Below are 23,012 nucleotides of genomic sequence, written 5' to 3' on the forward strand. Positions count from 1 at the left end.
CCCTTCCTCTCTGATATCAATTAAAACATAGTGGGTTTTTTGCCGAAACCGGTTTGGCTCAGTGGATGGAGCGTCGGCCTGCAGACTGAAAGGTCCCAGGTTCGATTCCGGTCAAGGGCATGTGCCTGGGTTGTGAGCACATCCCCAGTCGGGGATGTGCAGGAGGCGGCTGATCAATGTTTCTCTCTCATCGATGTTTCTGACTATCTCTCTCCCTTCCTCTCTGTAAAAAATCAATAAAATATATTTAAAAAAAAAACAGTGGGGTTTTTTTTTTTAATTAGCCCACTGATTCTTTTACACTCCTCCCACCAATGGGTGGGGTCTATGTTTCCTCCCATAAACTATAGGTGGGCTCTGTAGCAACTTTACTAATAGTATATGGCAGAAGTGCCACTGTGCCCATCTCTGGCCCCAGCCATCTGGAGCTGGCAGCTTCCCCCTCCTGTCTCCTGTCACATTCTCTGGGAACCCTCAGATGTCCTCTTTGAAGTCTGACTGTTCTGGACCATCGTGCTGGAGGGCCACGTGGAGAGGCCCAGCAGAGCCTGTAGTGTGCCAGGCATGGGAGTGGGGAAACCGTCTCTGAAGTGGGTCCTGCAGCCCAGCCACTGCAGCTGGACGAGCCAAGCCGCACAAGTGTGCCCTTCCCCCATTCCTGACCCACCCACAGACTCAGGAGCCGGCTAACGTGGTTATTTCAAGTCATTGAGTTTCAGAGTGGTCCCGTTACTTAGCAACAGATCATCACAACACTGATTATGAAAATCAAAACATTCAACCAATGAGGTGGGAAGGGAGAGGAGCCTCCAGCCTGGGGGAGAGATGATTCATGTTACACATGAAGTCTTTGTTTTACAGTGTTCTATAAAAAGCGCTTCCCTGTCTGTGTGGTTGCTGTTTGCTTCCTTATTTACTATTAGAAAGAACTGAGGGAAAGGAATGAGCTGCTCCAAAGGTGTTTGAGCTGAAATCATCTCACAGAGACAGGGATTGAGGCCTGCAGAGGGAAGGAAGGTGCCCATGGACTCCCAGCAAGTTAGGAGGAAGCACGGCCTGTTGCCCAGACTCTCAAGCTCATGTTTTAAAATGTTATTTAATTTCTTGTTTTATTTATTTATTTGTTGCACTGCTTGGCAAGAACAAATATGGTGACATATGTCCATGTTACATATTCAACATATATTGCCCCTCCCTAGGAAAGGTCTGAAACAGAATTTTACAGAGGACCATAGAATACAGGGGGAGGAGGGGGCAGTTAATTGCAAAACAGTGAGATTCTTCATCCTTTACAAGTTCATTTATAATGCCAGAATAATGGCTCTTACTATATCTTTGCCTCTATATTTCTTTGACCCATAATTGCCCTTCCACAGGTCATCTTTTTAAATTGGTATTTACTTATTTAGTATAAATTTTTAAAATTACTTTTTTTTTAACTTTTATTTATTTTGTAATCTTTATTGCTGAGAGTATTACAGATGTTCCCCCTTTTTCCCCCATTGCCCCGCCTCCACCCGGTTCCCACCTCACCCCAGCCTTCACCATCCTACTGTCTGTGCCCATAGTTAAGATCTGGAAGATATTTGGTTAATCTCTTTCCACCCATCCCCCCTCCCACCCCTTTCCCTTTGAGATTCGTCAGTCTGTTCCATGCCTCTAATTCTGTTTTCTTCACCAGTTTATTTTGTTCATTAGATTTTTTGTTCATTTATTTATATTTTTAGATTCTATTGTTGATAGTTATGTATTTGTTGCCATTTTATTGTTCATATTTTTCATCCTTTCTCCTCCTCCTCCTTCTTCTTCTTCGATAATAATCTTCAACATTTCATATAATACTGGTTTGGTGATGATGAACTCTTCTGGCTTTTTCTTGTTTGTGAAGCTCTTTATCTGACCCTCAATGCTAAATGAGAACTTTGCTGGGTAATCTTGGTTATAAGTCATTGCTATTCATCACTTTGAATACTTCTGTTGAGAAATTTCTGTTGAGAAATCAGCTGACAGTCGTATGGGCATTCCCTTGTAGGTAACTAAATACTTTTCTCTTGCTGTTTTTAAGATTCTCTCTGTCTTTAACCCTTGGCATTTTAATTATGATGTGTCTTGGTCTGGCCTCTTTGGGTTCCTCTTGTTTGGGACTCTCTGTCCTTCCTGGACTTGTAAGTCTATTTCTTTTCACCAGCTAGGGGAAGTTTTCTGTCATTATGTCTTCAAGTAAGTTTTCAATATCTTGCCCTCTCATTTCCTCCATAATGGAAATGTTGGTACACTTGAGGTTTCTTTCATTTGTGACATGTTTCTTTGTCTCCACATTTTGGCTGCTTCCTTGCATTTGTTTTTATGTACTAAGTAGATCTACTCTGTCTCCTGGCATTGGTAAAATGGCCTTGTGTAGCAGGTGGTTCTGTAGGGCCCTGTGGCCCAGCCTCCCCAGTCACCTGAGCTGGGCACTCTAGGTGCGCCCCTGTGTGGGCTGAGTGCACAGTCTTGTAGTTGAGCCTTGCTTGCTGTTGGTGTCTCTGGGAGGAGTTGACCTCCAGGCCAATGGGCTGTGAGGACCAGCTGGGACTAGAGTGGGAGAGCTGCTGTGCAGGAAGCAAGGCCCAGCTGTGAAGCAAGGCAGGCTGGTACTAGTGCCTAGTCTGGGCCTTTTATTGATAGGTTTGGAGCACACTGTCACCAGCTGCAGCTTGTTTGAGAGATTTTACCAAAGTCTGAAGCCTGAACTAGGACAGGCCAAGCTGCTGCAAACAGGTTGGGTGGGACTGCAAATTGGATGGGGCAGGGCCTCCGGGAATCACCAGGGCAGAGCAAACAGTGTGGGCCACGGTGATGGAGACTTGGAAATGGCTGCCAGTGAGCCCTGCGACAGGGGAGGTTCTAGCACAGGAACAGTGACCCCGGTAAGCACCCGTCTGGGAGAAAGCTGCCCCCCGAGTTCCTGCTGTGATGCCAGACAATCCAGTTCACCCCGGTATGTGTCTGGGTCCCCCAGTGCCACCTGGTGCTGAGAGTCCAGGTAAGTTCGTGCGCTGGTCCTTTAAATGGAACTCCTGGGTCTCCAGAGCCTCCTGTCACTCAGCCACACTCTCCGCTGTATTTTACTACCTGAAGTTATGGGGACTTCTCTTCCCAGCTCTGGAACCCTGGGCTGGGGGTCTGGTGTAGGGCTGGTACCCCTTGCTCCTTCCCAGCTGCAACAGTTCCCATATAAATCCACACTCCCACCACAGCCTGGGCAGGCCAGGCCCTGCCTCCCTTCTGGCTTCAAGACTTGCCACACAGTGTGGCCACCCTGGCCTTTTTTAATTCTTCAACTATGACAACTTCTATGGTTGATGTAAATCAGTCTGGCTCTCATTTGCTGCATAACAAACTACCTCCACACTTAATGGCTTACAGCAACAGCAATCACTCACGAATATGCGCTTTGGGCCCTGCAGGGTCGGGGAGCCTTGCCTCTGCTCTGCAGGCCTCAGGTAGGGTAGTCGGTTCAGGGGGGACTGTGGGACCTGCTTCCAAGAGGAATCAATCCCTCAGCTTTCAGCAGGGAGCGCCACTGGGCTGAGGAGGTTGGGGGACTCGATTTTAGCCTGTGTTTCCTCAGAGTGTGGTGTTTGGGTGTCAATGGTGAAGACCCAAGAGAGAGCCAACAGAAGCGGTACTGTTGATCATGACCCAGCTGTGGAAGTCACACAGTGTCCTGTCTGCTGTATTCTGGTCATTGAGGCAGTCACAGAGTCCTGCCCAAGGTCAAAGGAAGAGGCACAGACCTCACATCTTGATGGGGACTAGCAAAGTTCTGGAGCAGCAAATGGGGCTGGAAATATCGTTGCAGCCATTTTTGGAAAATGCAATCTGTCAGGAACATCCGTCACTGATTTGTTTTGGATGGCGTATGTGTGTGTGTGTGTGTGTGTGTGTTTCAATCCTGTGTTTATATGAGCACCAGATAATAAGTCTCCCTAAAGTTTACAATATTTTCTTATGTGACTTTGCACACTCCTGCTTTCTAGCACAGTAATTTACACGGAGCTAATGCTTAATTTAGCACCTGATTTTATGTGAGTTGTAAGATATCCATTGATGAATCAATTTTTAAAGAACTAGAATGCCCAGATCTTATTTTAAAACCACCTGTACGTAACCTTATCTTTCTTCGATTATTCAGGAATTGCTTTAGAACCCTGCAATTGTTTTCCAGATCAGTGATATGAATTTCAACCATCACATTCCAGTCCTCAGAGAAAACATAGAGTGCTGATCATTTATACTTCCTGTAGGTATATTTAGTGTGGAAATGAGAAAGGTGGTGTGTCTGCTTTAGTGTAGTGCTATCTCTAGCTAACACATCAGGATCCTATGGCAATAGACTCGGGATTCAGAAGATAAACTACAAACCAAGTCCTGAAGTTAAAGGGCATAGCATCAAAGATGTGATTCTGCCTAAATCAGATGCTAATATTTCAGAAATTGTAAACACTTAAAATGAATCATCGGGCTTGTATGAAGGATTCAATGCAATAGAAGGTTTGAAATAGACACATCCAGTTAGCATAAAAACAAGCAACCATCTACATATGTTATTCAAATGTTGAAGCCCCAGATTAAAAGATGTCAAGAGCATGTCACTGCCAGTTCTCACACTGGAATTATTAATAAAGGGATTATTCTTAAAATAACTGCCAATAAACTCCCTGGTTCAATAAGCTTTCTACTTTCGCAGGAAGCCTTCCATGAACTTTCAGAATTACTCAGAACCAGATGAAGGGCAGGTTTATTTAATTACAAATTATATTTTCCTACTAATATGTCTTTGGTTAAACAAAACAGTAGAGCAATCTATTTGGATGACACAATGTCATGCAGAAAGGGTAATAATGGGTTAAAAACTAATACAAGGAGAGGAGGAGAGATGAGAGTTCTGGGTTAGTAATCTGGGAACTCCAGCTGTGCATTGTTCCTGGTGTGGGAATTCCACCTTCTAACTGTTACTGGGGTGCTGTTTAGCCTTGGGCAAGGCACTTCCCTGGCAAACCTCGGTTTCCTCTTCTGTAAAATGGGCACACTTGCCTGTTTCAGAGAACTAGTGTGAGTCACTGACGACTAAGGCCTGCGCACCTGCTTTGGGAGATGTGCACCTGCTTTGGGAGATGCACAGCATGACCAGGGTCACCTGGACGACTTCTTAAAACACAGATGGCTGGGCCCCACCCCCCAAGTTTCTGATTCAGCAAGTCTGGAGTGGAGCCCAAGAATTTGTACTTCTAATAAGTTCCCAGGAGCTTCTGGTGCTGCTGGCTTAGCACCACCCCGTGAGAACCCCTAGTCTACATCACACTGGGCTGGTGGGTGACTGCCTGAGGTGTGCCTGTCTTCTCTTCTTCGAAGGACACCAGTCATACTGGACGGAGGGGTTGCCCTACTCTGGTATGACCTCATCTGAGTCCCATCTTCAAAGACCTTATTTCCAAATAAGATTACATTCCGAGGTCCTGGGGGTTCAGGCTTCATTTCTTTTTGGGGGACAGAATTACCAAAACATCCTCCAACTCCAGGAAAGCCTTCAGCTGAATGCAGCCCCATGAGAGGCCTTGAGCCAGAACCACCCAGCTAATCCACTCCCAGACGCCTGACCCACAGACACTATGAATCACTCATGTTCATGATTGTTTTAAGCCACTAAGTTTGGGGTAACTGTTATGTAGGAATCAGCAACTCAGTCAAGGAAGGAGACTTGGCAGTGAAGACTAAGGTGTCCAGTTCTGCTCACACATCTTCCTGTCATATCAGCATTTGGTTTCAATCTGGGCCTTTTTGCACAACATTGCACACTATCACAACTTTTTAAAAAGGTTTGCAATACATAAATCCACTTGGTTGAGAAGACGTTGCTTCATTTAGTGGGTGTTTAATGGCATTTCGGAATTTCATTGCAAATCCAAGTGGCTGACTCACCCTTGTCGCTCTCTGAGCAGGGCCTCTGGGCCAGGCCAGCACTCTGACTGGCTGCTCTTGAGTCACATGCAGTGGCCACAAGTACTGAACTGGGCCACCTGTGGGTCAGAGGTGGCCCAGGTGGGTTTCCCTCAGCAGTGGCTGCAGGCAGGCTCTCCCCTGGGGCGCTGGGTAGATGCTAGGACTGGACAGCCTGCAAGCAGGGTGTGGTGTGCCTTCTCTAGGAACCGGCCTTTTTAAGTCCCGTGTGCATACAGCTCATTTGTGTCTCACTTCCTCTGCGAGGAAAACCACAGACTGGCCCAGCTGCACCTACATGAGAAACCACATGGACCAAGCCACTTCCCCAAGTCTGATTTGACCAAAAATACATTTCATTTCCTGCCTCTGTGTTATCGTCAAGATTGCCATTTGTTTCCTGAATTTCAGGATCACAGTTGACAAAAGCATATCACAACCATTAGTCATAGGTGTATATTTTTTTCCCTGAAAATGATTTTACTCATTTTCCCATCCTCTACTTTGTTCTGCCATCTGCTTCTTTTCATTGTAAACAATCATTTTGTTTTACCACCGTTACTTCGTTCCTCCTCGTTTCTACTTCATGGACAATTTGTTCTGAATCGTGCATAGGAAGTAGCTCGGGAAAAGTCCTAGTGCTCTGCTCCGAAGGGCGGGATGTGCATCTAGCAGGACAGTCATAAATGGTTATTGGCTGAAGAGGTTCCACCGAGTCTGTATTTGGGACTGGTCTCTCTCAGACCGATCTGAATCATCTTGGCTTAAAGCAACAATATGCATTTTTAAGATACTTTCTGTTCCCTGGGGTTTGGGGCAGGGTTGCTAAGTGGGTGGCAGCCAGCCACAGCCGGAGCCACATGCTCCCGCCAGCTCAGCCCTGCACCAGAGAGGCAGGCCAGCTCTGTTGTCTGGTGGGAGAGGTCCCGCTCCGGCTCCAGGGGGATTTCCCAGGGCTTCCTCAGGAATCTGAGCTGTTCCTGCTCATTCCCTGAAGCTGTGACTCATTCCAGGCCTTTGTGGGACTAGCAGTGAGTCAGAAGTCAGCAGGGACTTCGCTTCTTCCCACACTGACTATTCAACGCGCGGTCCCCCGATGAGAGAACTGGGGTATTAGGAGGTTTAAATAGATGGTCCAAGGTCTGTGTGGTGGCGAGTAAACAGTGAGGCCAGGACAGTAAACCCGGCCGGTCTGACTCTAGGATCTATGCTATTTTCCTGCCTAAAAGCTGGACAAAGGCCGGGGCGCTGCAGGAGGGTGAGGAAGAATTGTCATATTTTACCTTATATAATTGTGCATAGGCACAGACTGTTTTCTAAAACCTAATTTAAAAAGGGGAATATAACTAAATAGCTACAACACAAGAGGCAAACCACAGGCAGCTAATTATCCATCTTTTAAAATGATCCGTTTTCCACTTTAAAAATGATTGGAAACAGTTACTAGGCATAGAGTCAGATTGACTTTGAAATGTCAGATACAAATAATACAGAAACAAGTGGCCTAACAATGTCTTCACACACTGAATACAGTGGTTTGGCCTCTGGAACTAAAATGTGGGAGGTCCCTGCTCTGTACCTGGTGGGGCTCCCCCAAACACCTGCTGAGTGATTCAATAAATGAATGCTAAAGTGGGAGTTCTGGCAGTTCTGGCAACTTCACTGCAAGAGGTACAGTGTCTCCCTGCTAATGGAAGGCAGTGGGGGGTTGGGGGTGGGGGAGGATTGAGTTCTACCAGCCTTATTCCATCCTGCATGTTGGGCAACGGCAGGGCTCTTGCCCAAAGCTAGCGTGATTTATTAAGGGCCCTGGAATCCCTGGGTGAGACACGTTGTGCAGAAAGAATCTGATTACTCACACCTTCCTACTGCTGCCCTTTCTTCAGCACTTTTTCCAGCCCCCCTCTCTCTGGGGCACTGCACTCTTTCTTCCAGTTACTGTGAGTCCCGCCAGACACCTTCCCTTTACGGTCAGAAAGGCAGATGTGAGAGAAACTTCCCTTCTGTTTTTAAAGGCTGCTTCAAAATCCATCCTTGTGGTGGCTCTGGTGTTAGCATTTCATCTGGATAGAATTTTGGCCGCCAGAATGGAAAGAGGGCCCAGGGCAGCCTTTTCTAACGCAGCTTTTGCTTTCTTTGGGAATTTGTTTCTTCCCTAAGAAAATGTTTGAGGCCTGTGAAATGCTTGTATGCCCTGGGTGTCACTGAACAGTAAGAACGGGGAAACACACACACACTCCCCACTGCCTTGTAGACGTGTACATTATAAACCAGCATTTATTTTGTTTAACTCTCAACGCCAACTGTGTAAGGAGAGATTTGCTGGAGGAAGATGTGGCTTGGAAAAGATAAATGTGGGTAGAAAATACACACAAAAAAAAAGGCTCAATAATTTTCATGGAAGAGGAAGAGACGCTGGGGGAATCTGCCTCCCCTGTTTCTTCCCCCAGCTCCCAGGATGGGTAGAGGTGGTCCCAGTGCTGTGAGCCATGGCCTGTACAAGTTCAGGGCTGTCTAAGCGGTAGCCAGAGCCCAGCCCTTACTTTCCTAGTCCCTCTCATACAGCCGCCCATAGAGGGCTGCCGTCACCAGGCCCGAGGACAGTCCACTCTTCCTCAGAAAGTAGTGGTCATTCTCCCAGCCCAGCTGGTCAGGGGCTTCTAGGGTCATCCCTGAGGTCAGAAACAGAGGAAAGATATAGGAAGTACTGAAGTTACCCCACAGGTGGAACTCAAACAACCCCGTGGCCTCTGTGATCTCCTGCCCACAGGTCTCAAAGCCGAGACCCCCACACTTGACCAGGGCGCACACTTGAACATAGTAAGTGCCATGCACGGTGTGGAGGCCATCGAAGACGCCGAGGGCGTACAGCTCTTCGGACACAGTGGGCCTCTGGTAAAGTAAATGGCAGCAGAGGCCGTTCGCACAGACTCGCAGGTGGCCCTCCTTGTCCCACACCGGGACCAGGGTGAAATTGTCATACATCATCTCAGCGTGAAACACGGGAGGGGCATTCATGTTCCACCTAGGGGCTCCATCACAATGGACTTCCTGAGAATCCTTCTCACAGTACGGATCGCCCGCCAAGAGTTTTAAAAACCTGCTATGGAATGGGTCCATTTCCTCTGTGGCATTCTCTGTACCGAGACCCTGTGGGTTTGTGGCTACCTGGGCAATGATAAGGTGACCTGTGAAGTTTTCCGTGTCATGGTGCCAGACGGACTTCAGAGGCGTGTGTATGCCACTTCCAGTCATCCCCAGAGACGGCTGGTGGATGTTAGCAGCCAGCAAGTTGACACCGAAGGCTCTGGCGAAAGCACTCTGAATCTGAATGGCTGCCAAGAGCGGGAGCTGGTTCATCCAGGCGGCCGGAAACACGATGTGCTTCACCTCGGGGTCTCGGAGGAGCTCGATGGCCGGGCGGAAGAACAATATATCAAAGCAGGTAAAGATGCCAAACTTGCCAGCAAACGGGGTATCGAAGATAATGTGGTCCACCTGGGGAGGGGTATCAAAAGCTGCCTCAAAGTAGAGGTTGTACTTGCGGTAGCGGTCTAAGAGGGTTCCGTTACTGCTGAACACGACGTTCGTGTTAAACTGGTATCTTCCATCCCGTGGGCACCCTGGGTCGCTGCTATGACAAGGCTGCTTCGTCCCGAGGTTGGCCACCAGGAACATCCCTCCCTGGATGGCCATACAGCTCAGGCGCTGGAGTACCTGGAGGGGGAAATAAGGTATAAACGAATGTATAAGTAAATGGATTTTTTAACATTCTGCCTTTGGCCATATAATTTTAAAATAGAAAAGTACCTGTATTGTGTCCATAATATGTAAAGAGCTATCATAAATCAATAAAAAGCAACCACTACTAAAATTGTACAAAGGCTAAGAAGACCTCAGAGAAGAACAAATACAAATGGCCAACACACGTTCAGCCTTATTAGTACTAAGGAAATGCAAATTAAAATAATGAGGTTTTTTTTTTACCTTCGTAAGATTGGCAGAAATTCCAAAGATTATTCTGTCTTACATGGACCAAAAGGTGGGAAAACAGGCACTCATACACTGTTACTGGGGATGTAAAGTGAAATAAAAATCTTTGAAACAATTAAAACTGTGCCTATCTTTCTGCTGAGAAATTCCATTTCTAGGACTCTCACCTTTCAGAAAAACTTAGAAATGTTTACAAAAATATGTGTACAAGGATATTCATTGAGACACTGTTTATAATAGCAAGAGTTAAAAAAGAATAAGCATATAGCAGGTTAAAAAAAGGAAATCAATTATAAAATGCATAGAAGAGAACAGATAAAGTTGGATGCACATCAAATTGTTGATGGCAGTTTCTCGTGGAAGGAAAGTAGGATGAGGGTGTGGTGTAGTGAAGGCTGGCTTTCATTTCTTTATTTGCTCTATAAGCATATATTCGTGTATTTCTTGCATAACTGATAAACAGAACGATCCATAGATGAGTAAATGGCTCGTGATATCTGACATTCTTTAACAGGATGAATGTGTGGCACATGAAGTTTGGGGAGTTTGGGTTTCATTTTTTAGGATCCTAGGGTCTCCTTTCAGTCTCATTTCACGTGTCTTGGCTCTTGGCCCCTAGCTCGGTTCATTTCTGGATGCCTTTGACCGACTGAGAGGACGGCTGGGACACTCACACACCTCCGTGTCATTGAATCGGTGGGGCTCCAGGCATGGGTTCCACCTGACCAATGGGGGAGACGGCATGAAGTCCAAAAATGGGTAAATGGATGCTCTTGTAAAGTTGAATCCATGAATGCCATCTTCTGGAAACACTATAATCTGTACACCCTGTAAGTCAAAAACATTCAAGTATACAGCATGTTATCAGATCATGGAAAATACCACTTCATTCATTCATTCGTTCGTTCATTCATCTGACAGCCATCAAGCAATTGCTGTATCCCAGGCAGGACCCAGAGGTTACAAAGCAGTGGCTGAACTCTCATCAGGGATCTTAGTCTTGGGGGAGCTGTCTCACTTAGCTGAATTCTGAGGGAACAAAGACAAAGTCCTCTGGGAACAACCATGTACCTGGGGGCATGTCCAGGGAAGGAGGGTTGAAGGGAGCAGGGGTTTGACAAGCAAACAGTTAGGGGTTTGGAGTCCTTGGCGATGCAGTAGGAGATGGGGCCAACTACAGAAGGCCATAATTATTGGGCTCATTCACAGATGTGGTAGCTCCCGTCCAGGAGTTTTTAACCTTTGTTGTGCACTGAAATCAGATGGAGAGCTTCTTAAAAAGACTCCGGTGTGGGGGTGATGCTGGGGCCCACACTGAAGTCTGCTTCGATTGATTATGGATGGGGTCCTGGCAACAGCATTTGTTTCAATGTTCCCAGGTGACTCTAACGTGCAGCCAAGGCTGCGACCCACGGGGCTGGTGGGTAAGAGTCAAGCATGTTGATTTCAGTATAGAAACAAGGACTTGCAACTTTCCAAGTGGGCATGAGGAGGCTCCCTGCGGAATCCTGACCACACTACAAGCCTTTTCCCACAGCTGGAGACACCTGGGCTCCCTTGATGCCTGCAGCAACCTACGAAACCCAAACCAGCTGGACAGCCCTCAGCTCAGTACCAGGGCCTCATGCTTCTGCTATTCTCCGCTTCCGTGGTTTCAAATGTCAAGCCCGGGATATTGCCCCAAAGTGAACGGGGGGAGGAAGGCAGAGGAGGCATGAATAATCAAAAATAATGGGCTGTATGAGTCACTTATTTCTGGAATGCACTGAAAACTTTCTTTATACATTTTTTTTCTGGTTATAAAATATTCAAAAGTTTAACATTAGGAAACTTGGAAGACAGAAAATATAAAGTAAGAATTCACAATCCTGTGACATAAAGATACTTATTGTTAATATGCTGGCTATTTTCATTCTCTGTGTGTGTCTAATTGAGATAAGTATGAGTTTTCCATCTTGACTTTCTCATTACATAAAACATCAAGACTACAAAGATACCTTAAAAATATCATTTGTAATGGCCACATTTAATTTAAGAGGACACCACAAGTCTATTCTCTATTATTGAAAGGTTGAATTGTTACCAATTTTGGTGATAAAAAGAAAACAGTAATGACCATCTGCATACAGGGTGTTCAAAACACTTCATGAATAATGAGTGTTGTACACAAATCTTTGATTGGATCTCTGATTATTTCTTTTATTGGATCTTTGATTGTAGGTGAAATTACTATGTCAAGGGTAGGAGAAGTTGTATGTTCTTAACATACATTGCCAAGTAGCTTTCCAGAAAAATTACACCAATGGACACTCCTGCAGCAGAGTATGAGATAAATGTAAGGGAACATTTTCGCAAACTTGGAAATAAAGCAAGAGGAAGAATATAAGCCGTTCCAAGATACACTAGGGCACTAATTCACCTCACACAAAGACTGTTTCTCCAGTGAATGTACCACTGTTTGACTTTGCTATTTAATAAAACGTTACACTAAAGACCACAATTTGACTGCCCCGCAGGACAGTGGCTAGTTTTGTTATCTATTGACAAATTCACGACCACATTCATCTGACTGACACACACTATTCTCGGTTAAACCAGCTTTATCATCTTACTAGTTCCTTACTAACTTAATGAGTTCAAGAAGAGCTTTGACACATGTTCATTCTGTATTTATATGACTCATGGTTTTAACTTCTTGAAAATTATACTTGACTTCCTTTAGTAAAAACAAAACTTTGAGAGTATTAGATGATTTTTTAATGGAAAATGACATTGAAGTTATGTATAGATATTAGATTAATATTAAAATTGAGTTGGATGTCCTGAGTACACATCTGCCAGGAATGAGAAGCAGAACCAAACCTGAGCTGGGGCAGAATGTTGGGTCTGATGTATTACCAGTCCTCTGTAGGACCGTTTAGGAAGTAGGTAGCATTCCTGACAAGTGACTTGAGCAACTTTCTGATAACTCAATGAGATCAAGAACTCCTGAGGAATTACGGTTGCCAACCCAGGAGACTGACCAGCCTAATATCTCCAAGCTGGACTCCTTTTCATCCCCACCTGTGGGATGGGAGCTCTGGGCCATGTAGGATGTTTAAGGAGAAACCGGATGTCAGGTTGGGAACAATAGAGAGGAGTGTCACCCATCAGAAGAAGTTGCACCAGGTCTCTAAGCTCCCTTCCAACATTAGGTGTGTGTGTGTGTGAGTTTGCGCACTCACGTGCCTTGTAGGCTAGAATTTTTCAACGTAGTCACAGAGTGCTGTCCAGGCAGTCCTGTCCACCCTGACCCGAGACAGGGATCGTCTGGGGCAGGACCTGTTGGCATGACTGGCCTGTCCCCTAAACTCACAGACACAGGGACGTTCTTCTCACGTGGGGGCGGAACAGGGCTTCCTCCAGCAGCTGGGCTTCCCACCCCACCAACAGGGTTAAACCCCAAACTTCCCTTCGGTTATGGGTTTCCCATCAGGGCATTTTCTTACAGTAACATCTGGCACCGACATTTCCCTCTGCCCCACCCTTCCTGGCAGGCGCTGGCAGCGTGGGCCAAGCAGGAAGCCTCCACAAAGGCTGGCACCGAGCTCCCTTTGTGCCTCGGGGCTCAGTTCTGTCTGCACTGAGTTCTCAGGACTGTTCACGGTCTGGCCCTGAGACCAGAAATAAACCCCAAATCATATAAAGGCAGCAAACAGCAGTTCTGTGGATACCTCCTATTTCAGGGCAACTCAGAATGCCCCAGAAGGCAGGACACGCCACTGTGCCGGGTGGTTTTCAGATTTCCTGCACATCAGAATCCCCTGGGAAGCCTTAAAAATCCCAAGGCCCAGCCCACCAGCCCATAGCCCATCCAACTCTGCAGGCGGGGACCGAGGCACCCACACTTGTTTAAAACCGGCCGATTGATTCCTCCACTCAGCCACATTCCAGGCCAGGGACCCAGCCCTGGCTTCTGAGACTTGCAGTGAAAAGCATCGCCCAGGGATCTTGCTAACATGTAGGTCTGATTCAGCAGGTCTGGGACAGGGCCCACATTCTGCATGCCCCACAGGCTCGGAAGGGCTGCTGCTGCCGCTGGTCCACGGACCACTCTCTGAGCAGCCACACTCTCGCCTACTTTCTGCCTCAGCTCAGCTTCAGCCATCTTTGCAGAGGGGCTGCAGGAACCCCTGACCCAGGGCTGAAGGGCAACTCCCCTGGTTCTGGGAGACAAGCTGAGGCTCTTGCCTTTTGGGCTGCAGTCATCACTTGCTGCTCATAGATGTCCAGGTTCTGGTTCATCAGCTCCAAGGCCTGCTTGCGGCTGGTGAGAGCTAGAGGGTTTGGACTCGAGATCAAATGGTGCTCGTACACCGCGGCCACGTACTGTTGAGTGTCGCCATCCTCCGCCACATCGCGCTCCCCGGTGTGGGCTCCCAGGGCCACCGCGTAACAGCCGCAGAGGAGCAGGGCGAGGGGACTGCAGGCTCCAGACATGATGGAGACCGTAAATCTGGAATGCAATGAGGCCCGGGGAAAACAGCTGAATAAAGAATCCTGCCAGGAACTTCGCTTTGCAACTGTGATTTATTAATTCCCCGCAATTAACCTCACCCGCCGTGGCGCTGCCGCTCAAAGAGTTTGTTTCATGTTCCTAATAAAAGGGTATGTGTTTCTCTCCAAACACGTAGCTGTGTTTAAAACGGCTCGCTGTGTTAATGGTCTGGCTTTAGAACATTTCCAAAACAGACCCAGTGTCTGCGTCACTAATCTCTCCTCTGGCTGCACACTTACGTTTTGGGCAACAATAATTATTCCGATTGTTTCACATGATTCTGTGACATAGTCCACATCCCACAGCCTGCCCTGTATACACACAAGCATACTACAGGTCAGTCACCCGTACCAGCTATGGCTGTCGTGATTCTGATAACACAGCTTGGCTTTCCTAATTGTAAAAACGGGGTGGGTTAACATTCTCCCTGCATTGCTTTAGTTAGTAATGAGTATGAAGGGTAAGGCTCCCTTCACTCAGCGTCACATTCTTTACTTGGTGCAGAGAAACTGCTGAATTCCACACGAATGCCAGGATGGACTCTGTGAGGAATAGACTAGAGCAGGGGTGGGCAACCTTTTTGACTGGAGGGCCACAATGGGTTCTTAAACTGGACTGGAGGGCCGGAACAAAAGCATGGATGGAGTGTCTGTGTGAACTAATATAAATTCAAAGTAAACATCATTACATAAAAGGGTACGGTCTTTTTTTTTTTTTTAGTTTTATTCATTTCAAACGGGCCGAATCCGGCCTTCGGGCCGTAGTTTGCCCATGGCTGGACTAGAAGCACGGGTCGGGTCCTTCGGCCTGGCTGGTGATCAAGGCCTATCGGGGGGTACCAGCCGGCAGGGGGAAGGGACCACAGGAGGTTGGCCTGCCGGTGGGATCGCGGGAGGTTGGCCAGCTGGCCCCCCAATCAGGGCCAATGTGGGGGCCAGCTGGCTGGGGGGAGGGGCCATGGGAGGCTAGCCAGCCGGCTTGGGGAGGGGGAAGGGCCACGGGAGGTTGGCTGTGGGAGCATACTGACCACCAGGGGGAAGCACATGCACTGAGCGTCTGTCCCCTGGTGGTCAGTGCACGTCATAGCGACTGGTCAACCGGTCATAACGTTCACTTAGGCTTTTATATATATAGATAACAAGTCTCCCAACCACACCATGACTTTTCCTCCTTGAACCTGACAATTGCCATTGCCCATCATCACTTCTCAGGCTCTGTCTCTGTGACTCTAAAACTCTTGCTGGAAAGCATACTCATTTGGAAAGAAAAACCTTTTGTAGTGACAAAAATGCAATTTTCTAGAAAATAAACTAGAATTTTCTAAAAAGTGAACTCAGCTTTGTAGTTCCTACCATAAGAGATTAAAAGTAAATTATGAATTATGTCACTTACAATAACACTTCTGTGTACCTTTTTTCCCCCCAAAAAAGGAAATTTTATCCCCCCCCCTTTATATTGATTTTATTGGGGTGACACTGGTTAACAAAATTATACAGGTTTCAGGTGCACAATTCCACAACACATCATCTGTACACTATATTGTATGTTCACCACCCTAAGTCAGGTCTCCGTCCATCACCATTTATCCTCCCTCCCCTTCCCCCAACTCCCTCTCCCTCCCCCCAATCACCACACTGTCTATTATGTGTTATTAAGTGTTTTAGCGTGTAGAGTCCAATTCTGCCTTGAAAATCAGCCTGGCCTCAGCTGGAGCCCCACCCTCGGGGCTCGATTCACCCAGTGGTGTGCCAAGGCCCAGCCACATGCTCTGTGGAGATGTGCTGGGGCTGACCAACTGCCCAGGAATCCGGGTTAAACACAAAGAGAACAAAGACAAATCGAGGAATCATATTGCTGCTCTTTCAAAATAAAATGATGCCCTGCCCAAGTTTGACTCATAATGCCTGTGTTTGCATTTCAAAACCAAATTCTCCAGGCTGCAAATTTCTTTTTTTTCTTCTTCTTAAACGTTCCAGAATCAAAAGTAAACATAATTATTTTCAGCAACAGAACAAGGACTAGGGATGCTCAGTTATTATCCTCAGAAAATCAAATACTTCTCCAAATAAGGCATTCTGCCCCCCAACCCTGCCCCCTCTCACACTGTTGCTTCTTTCCCCAGGGAATAAATGTACCATCCAAATACCAAACCCCAGGACTTGTTGCCATTCATCTGGGACACTGTCCACAATGTTTTAAGATCAGAACAAGGGGCCTTTGAGTGAGCAGTCACGGGATTTTGAGTAGAAACAAAAGTATGATTGATAAGCTTTCTTATCTAAATTTTGCCTCTGAAGACCAGCAAAGAATAATTTTTAAAGTCTCACAATCTATTTTCCATTCCATCTCTGCTTTCATAATGATGATAATGAGGAGTGGTTTTGGGGGGGAAACTTACATTTTCAAAGTCAGAGACACAATATTTCTAAAGTATGAGGCTATGGCCTCACTAAGAAGTGGGGAAACTGAGGCTGGGGTGTGTGTGTGAGAAGGCATTCGAACCAGCGCCTGATGGAGGCAGTCAGGAGTCCCTGGGGCCAAGAGTGGCGCTCACAACAGCCCCATTTCTCAACTAAGAGCTGTTACCGCAGGTCTGGGAACACGGAACATTTGTTGAAGTCTCACAGACTTGCAAGCCAGCAAAACAAGGAAACTGTGGAAACAGCAAGATATCACATTACTCTCTAGCTTGAGAAAATAAAATCTAGCTTATTTGCAAAAGGAGCCAGGCAGGAGAGCAGTAAGTGGCACTTATTTGTGCGTGAACAGAGTTGGGTGATAATAAGGGGTGATGCAGATTCAACCAGGTATTCATGCTTGAAAGAAGCAAGCTTAATGAGGTAGGCGAGAATGAGTAATTACAATAAAAATAGGAATAACAGTTTGCCTTTCTGAAGAGTGGGGAAATAGCCAAACGCTGCCATTTTAACCAAATTTGCAAATGCTGGTTTCCCCTCTTTATTTGACCCTACAGGACTGTCTCAGGAAAAACCAAACAAGGTCGAGGCGGGGACTCTTCTGAAGAACACAGCAGGTTGGACTGGAATGGACAGTTTCCAGTGGTTGCCAGATGCTGGCTCATGACGCCTGCACAGTGGGCTGGGGATGTGGGGGCTTCCTGGGAACAAAGGGGCTCTGGAAAGTCATGAGGTTCTTGGAGAGAAAGCAACCGATCCACCTTTAGGACTGGCCAGGACCTGGACCATAAACAAGATGGTTGCTAGAAGTATTTGCTTGTCTATACAGGTAGCTGTGCTCCCCTTGCATTGGAGGGCACCTGACAGGTGAGACTGAACTTCCATTGGAAGGGTCCAGCATGAAGGCACCATGAGGTGACTGGTGCTTCCATGCCCTGCTTGACATGCTCTGGGATGGGGGCATCGGCCTGTGAGATGCCCTGAGTCCCACTGCTAGCAGGGCCAGGAGGGCTCATGTCTGACATCCATGGGGCACCCGACGGTGTGCCAGATACAGATGCAGGTGTCAGGGATACAGCAGTGAATAGGCCCCGCCTTTCCTCGTGGAGCGCCTGCTCTGGATGTATGGAAAGACGGACAACCACAATCACATAAGTATCTACTGGGCCAGATGACCAATGCAGAAGGCAAATAGAGACAGTGAAGCGGGAGGAAGGACCTGGCTTGAATGAGAATCAGTATGTTCAGGGAAAGGCCTCAATGAGAAGGTGATGTCTGAAGAAGGTGAGAGAGGAGGCCATTTGGATGCCTGGGGAAGAGTGTCCCACTTGGAGCAAATGGCTCAGTCAACCCATGTGTAATCTTCCTGGGGAGGTTCAAGAGACAGCAAGGAGAACAGTTGGCTGGAGCCCAGGGACCAGGGGAAGGCAGGAGAAAATGAAGTCAGAGGGAGAAATAACAGGGGGCCACTCCTGGCCTCCACACACCTCCCTGCAGCTGCCACTGCCCTCTTTGTTCTCATCTCAGTAGAAGGACAGGTGAGATCCAGTTAAAGCCAAAGTCAGTCATGACGCCCCTCTGCTCAGAATTTCGCAGGCCTCCCCCTGCCTGCAGAGTGAAAACCGGAGACCTTCCAGCGTGCCAAGAGGAAAGACGGGGCAGACAGAAAATCCCTGATGGGTGGGAAGAGATCTTCCGGAGTGCCATCTTTAGCAAGCATCCTGATCTTTCAACTGCCCTACAGAGGCCTCTGTTTCTCATTTCAGAATGGAAAAGTATTCCCCCCAATACTAATCCTAACCAGGAAGGTTTCTGTGATCTAGAAGGAAAAAAAACAAAAAGCAAAGTCTAAATCACATGGAAATCTATTTTTCAGAAATTTGGTAACATGTGAATTACCAGATATTTTTACACCCAAGGAGCTTCTTTCCACCTTAAGTGACTCATCCTGATAATTAGCTGTTTCCTTCCTAGCCACTCTAGTACAATAGTGCCTTTTGCAATAATATGAGAGAATTATTATTAAGGTATTCTTAATAAGATAATTTCAGAGGCAGGGATATATATTTAAAGATTATATATAGACCTATTGATCCTGTTAACAAAAGAACTTGTCACTCTACTTGTTGGGGAGAGTAACGATCCTTCCTTGGGAAAGGAGGCAGGAAAAGTCGGCAGAGGAAATGTCACATCCTCTGGGACAAGGCCTGAGTAAGTCATTAGTAATCAGCTGGGTGTATGTTTCCATGTCTGTCAGACAGGAAGCCAAGAAAAACACTGTTCTACACCTATTTTCATGAATTTTGTGATTTCCATGTTCAAGTCCTTTTACATAAGGAGGAGAAATAATATCCATCCTCTTCGAATTTACATAATGAATTGAAAGAAATCCCAAAAGAGATCTTTCATTTCCTAGAAAGCCTCTTGTTTTCTTCTCCCTGCTGGCAGTGTTAGACATGAACTCATCCATTGCCGGAAGCCAGTCCATCCTTGCTGCTTGACAGTCGCTGCAGGGAAGAACAATCTGCACAGCATATGTTTCAAGGGACCTGGCGTATATGGCATACTGTTCTTAATATGTTTGCTCCCCTACTTAGCGGTATGTGTTTTAACCAAGGTCACCTCTCCAAGAAAGGTTGTTTCCCCAGGTGGGGATTTTTCCCTGGAGTTAGGGATTAACAGGACTAAGGAAGGGAATAAATCAGTAAAACCCCTTAACTAAGTGCCAGGCGGGTAGTTAATCACTTTAACTACGAACAATCATGCTTAAACTACATAATCTTTACTCAAGATAATCTCCTTCAGTTACTTCCTTGTAGTTTAACAGAACAATAGAGTAATGACCTTGGAATGGAGATAACAAATGCCCTAACCTTTGGAACAGAATGGATAGGATTAAAATCAACTGGTATAAATACAGATGTAACAGGAGAATGAAGACAGAACCTGGCTGGAGAACCTAGCTACAGAATCTGGCTGGAGAACCTAAAGAGAGAACCTGGCTATGCTAATCAACTGAACGCTGTCTCCATGTCATTCCTTCTTCGCCGACTCCGTCCACACCTTTGGGAACCCCTGGACCTGCTGGGGCAGGACCCCAACAATCCATGACTGTCCCCTAGAACAAGAAGTCCCACAATGGTTCTTGCTTTAAGAGCTTTGTGCAAACCCACCCACCACCAAGACTCTTTTTTTAATTTTTTTTATTTAAGAAGCAGAGACTCTCCTTACCACTGTTGGTATGCAAGTCCCACATCAAGCCTGCATTTTTTAAAATATATTTTATTGACCTTATACAGAGAGAAAGGGAGAGGGATAGAGAGTTAGAAACATTGATGAGAGAAACATCGATCAACTGCCTCCTGCACACCCCCTACTGGGGATGTGCCCACAACCAAGGTACATGCCCTTGACCAGAATCGAACCTGGGACCTTTCAGTCTGCAGGCCGACGCTCTATCCACGGAGCCAAACCGGTTAGGGCACCACCAAGACTCTTGATGTCTTAGTGGGATATGTCAAGTGTGAGTGGCAACTGATGATGAGGTTAAAGTTCTAAGGTTGAACTCACAAGAAACAGTGAACAAGTTACCAAGCCTCTCAGTTAAACTGGTAACTTGTGATTTCACCTTTTTAAAAATTCCAGCTATTTATTTATCTTGGAGAAAAAAAGAGTGATATGCAGAAGTATAACTTTGGACTGGGCCTTTGTCTTCAGGCCTGTTTCTGCTCTGTTGGCTAGAGTAAGTTGTCTTAGAGCACTAAATGAGCAGTCAAGGGATCATGACTCTTGAACTTCATTAAACATGTCATCCTTCTTTTCTCAAGTGGGAAATTATCTTCATAACTTAAGTCAAACAAAACCTTCCCCTGAAATGCCCAGGTGTTGAATGTAAGAAGGCTCTTTTTCATTTTGTGCAGACAGAAAAAAAAAGCCCCAGCTGAGACGGATTCTATAGGTTTGCTACTGCCACCCCGTGGACAAACTGAGTGTCATTAATCCAAGAACCACAATAGCAGAGGGATTCTTAAACAATAAATGGATGGCTTTTCCCCTCCTTTCTAATATGTCAGCTATCTCTTTACAGTGAAAACAAACAAACAAAACAAACAGAAAACATTTGACTTTCAAAGATTCACATCTCATAAAAGCTGTTTTCTATTTGCCACATTCCCAGGACCTATTGCATAAATTTGTTGTGATTTCTTATCTTATAGTCATGCACCCCAAGGATGTGGCTAGAGTACAAGGAGATGCAACCCCCAACACTGTTACGGACAGCACGTGCATGGGGAAACCTGGCTAAGTTAAGGGAGCTAGAGGGACAAAATTCTATATTGATGCCACATTGCATTTTGTATGTTACATGTTATTGTCTTTAAGCCCTTCTGACATCTCGTTTTATCTTCCTGCCACATAAAGCAGTGAAAGCAGATGATAAAATCCTATCTTTATGGTGAGAGAATGCTCCAGGACTGATTACTGGTGAGAACAGATGAGACAGGCTCCTGGTGCAACCCTCCTAGCACATGTTGAAAAACGGGGGTCATTTATCAGTCTAACCTTCAAAGACCACCATGGAGTCTTCAACGCAGCTGGCAGAATTACAGAAATTCGAAGTGGCAATCCTAGGGGAAATTCCAGGTGGTCAAACCAGAGCAGGGCTTCTCAAATGCAGGCTTGACACTGGTGGAGGGCGTGAACATCAGGTCCCTGGATCCTCATGCCCAGACATTATGATTCAGCAGGTCTGGGGTAGGGCCTGGGAAGATGCATTTTCTAACATATTCCCAGGTGAAGCTGAGGCTGATGCTCCTGGCCTCGGGTCACACTTGGAGGACCACTGGGCTGGAGGATAAAGGCATGTAGAACCTACATTCTGACTCCTATCTTTCCCTCACATCAAAGAAAAACCTGCATCTAAACCATCACCTTCATTTCCCCCATGCCTCTCCACTAGGGTTGGTACAATGTGGGCAGATTTCAGTGTTTCCACCATCTCTAGTGAAAATGAGCAGCAAAGTATTTATACTAGGGCGGAGAAATCCCCCACCTCACTCCCAAATTTGATCCAGGTCAGTTAAAGGACGCAGAGCTTATCTCTGCCTTGACAGGAATGTCTCTGTAGAACCGCTTGTTACAGCAGTAACATCTGTTTAAATAAAGTTCCTGATTTAAAAAAAATAAAACAGGAGTAGCTGGTAGGTAGTCTATTAGACCCTTTCCTTCCTGCTGTCCTTAAAGAATCAAGCCACGAGGAGTTCTACAGCTGCAAGAAAATTATTCTTCCATTAAGCAGTTGAGTCCAGGAAAGGACAGCTCAGATGAGGCTGTCTCCATATATTTTTTTTATCTCATCTTTTGTTTCTTCTTTGACTCAGTTATTTTTAGTAGTATGTTATTTAATCTCCACATATTTATGGGTTTAATTACTTCCTTTTTACAGTTGATTTCTAGTTTCAAGGCTTTGTGGACAGAGAATATGCTTGGTATAATTTCAATCTTCTTGAATTTGTTGATGCTAGTTTTGTAACCCAACTATGTGCACTGGAGAAGACTGTATAATCTTATGTTCTGGGATGAAAGGTTCTGTAAATGTCAATTATGTCCATTTGATCTAGAGTTTCATTTAAGGCTGATAGTTCTTTATTGATTTTCTGTTTTGTTGGTATGTCTAAAGCTATCAATGGAGTATTAAGGTCTCCAACTATGATTGTGTTTTGATCTGTTTCTCCGTTTAGTTCTGTGAGTAGTTGTTTTATACATTTCAGTGCTCCCTACTTGGGTGCATATATATTAAAAAGCATTATGCTTTCTTTCTTTCTTTTTTTTAAAAGTCTTTATTGTTCAGATTATTACAGTTGTTCCTCTTTTTTCTCCCCATAGCTCCTCTCCACCCGGTTCCCACCCCACCCCATCACGTTACCCACCTCCATTGTCCTCATCCATAGGTGTTCGATTTTTGTCCAGTCTCTTCCCACACCTCCCACACCCCCTTCCCTCTGAGAATTGTCAGTTCACTCCCTTTCTATGCCCCTGATTCTATTATATTCACCAGTTTATGCTGTTCATCACATTTTTTA

General features: G+C 46.0%; 1 protein-coding gene across 2 annotated transcripts in view; it reads right to left on the reverse strand.

Moving 5' to 3' along the window:
* Positions 1–8,235: 8,235 nt before the first annotated feature.
* BTD (biotinidase) overlaps positions 8,236–23,012 on the reverse strand; it is a 19,972-nt gene continuing 5,195 nt past the window's right edge. For both annotated transcript variants that reach the window (XM_006770182.2, XM_006770181.2), the window contains exons 2-4: positions 14,206–14,470; positions 10,654–10,803; positions 8,236–9,699 (exon numbers count right to left, since the gene is read on the reverse strand). In XM_006770182.2, coding sequence (XP_006770245.1) covers positions 8,530–9,699; positions 10,654–10,803; positions 14,206–14,454 — 1,569 coding nt within the window. In that variant the 5' untranslated portion in view covers positions 14,455–14,470 and the 3' untranslated portion in view covers positions 8,236–8,529. The remainder of the gene's footprint in view (positions 9,700–10,653; positions 10,804–14,205; positions 14,471–23,012) is intronic.

Source organism: Myotis davidii, unplaced genomic scaffold, assembly GCF_000327345.1.
Source record: "Myotis davidii unplaced genomic scaffold, ASM32734v1 scaffold962, whole genome shotgun sequence".
In the NCBI taxonomy this organism is placed as follows: domain Eukaryota; kingdom Metazoa; phylum Chordata; class Mammalia; order Chiroptera; family Vespertilionidae; genus Myotis; species Myotis davidii.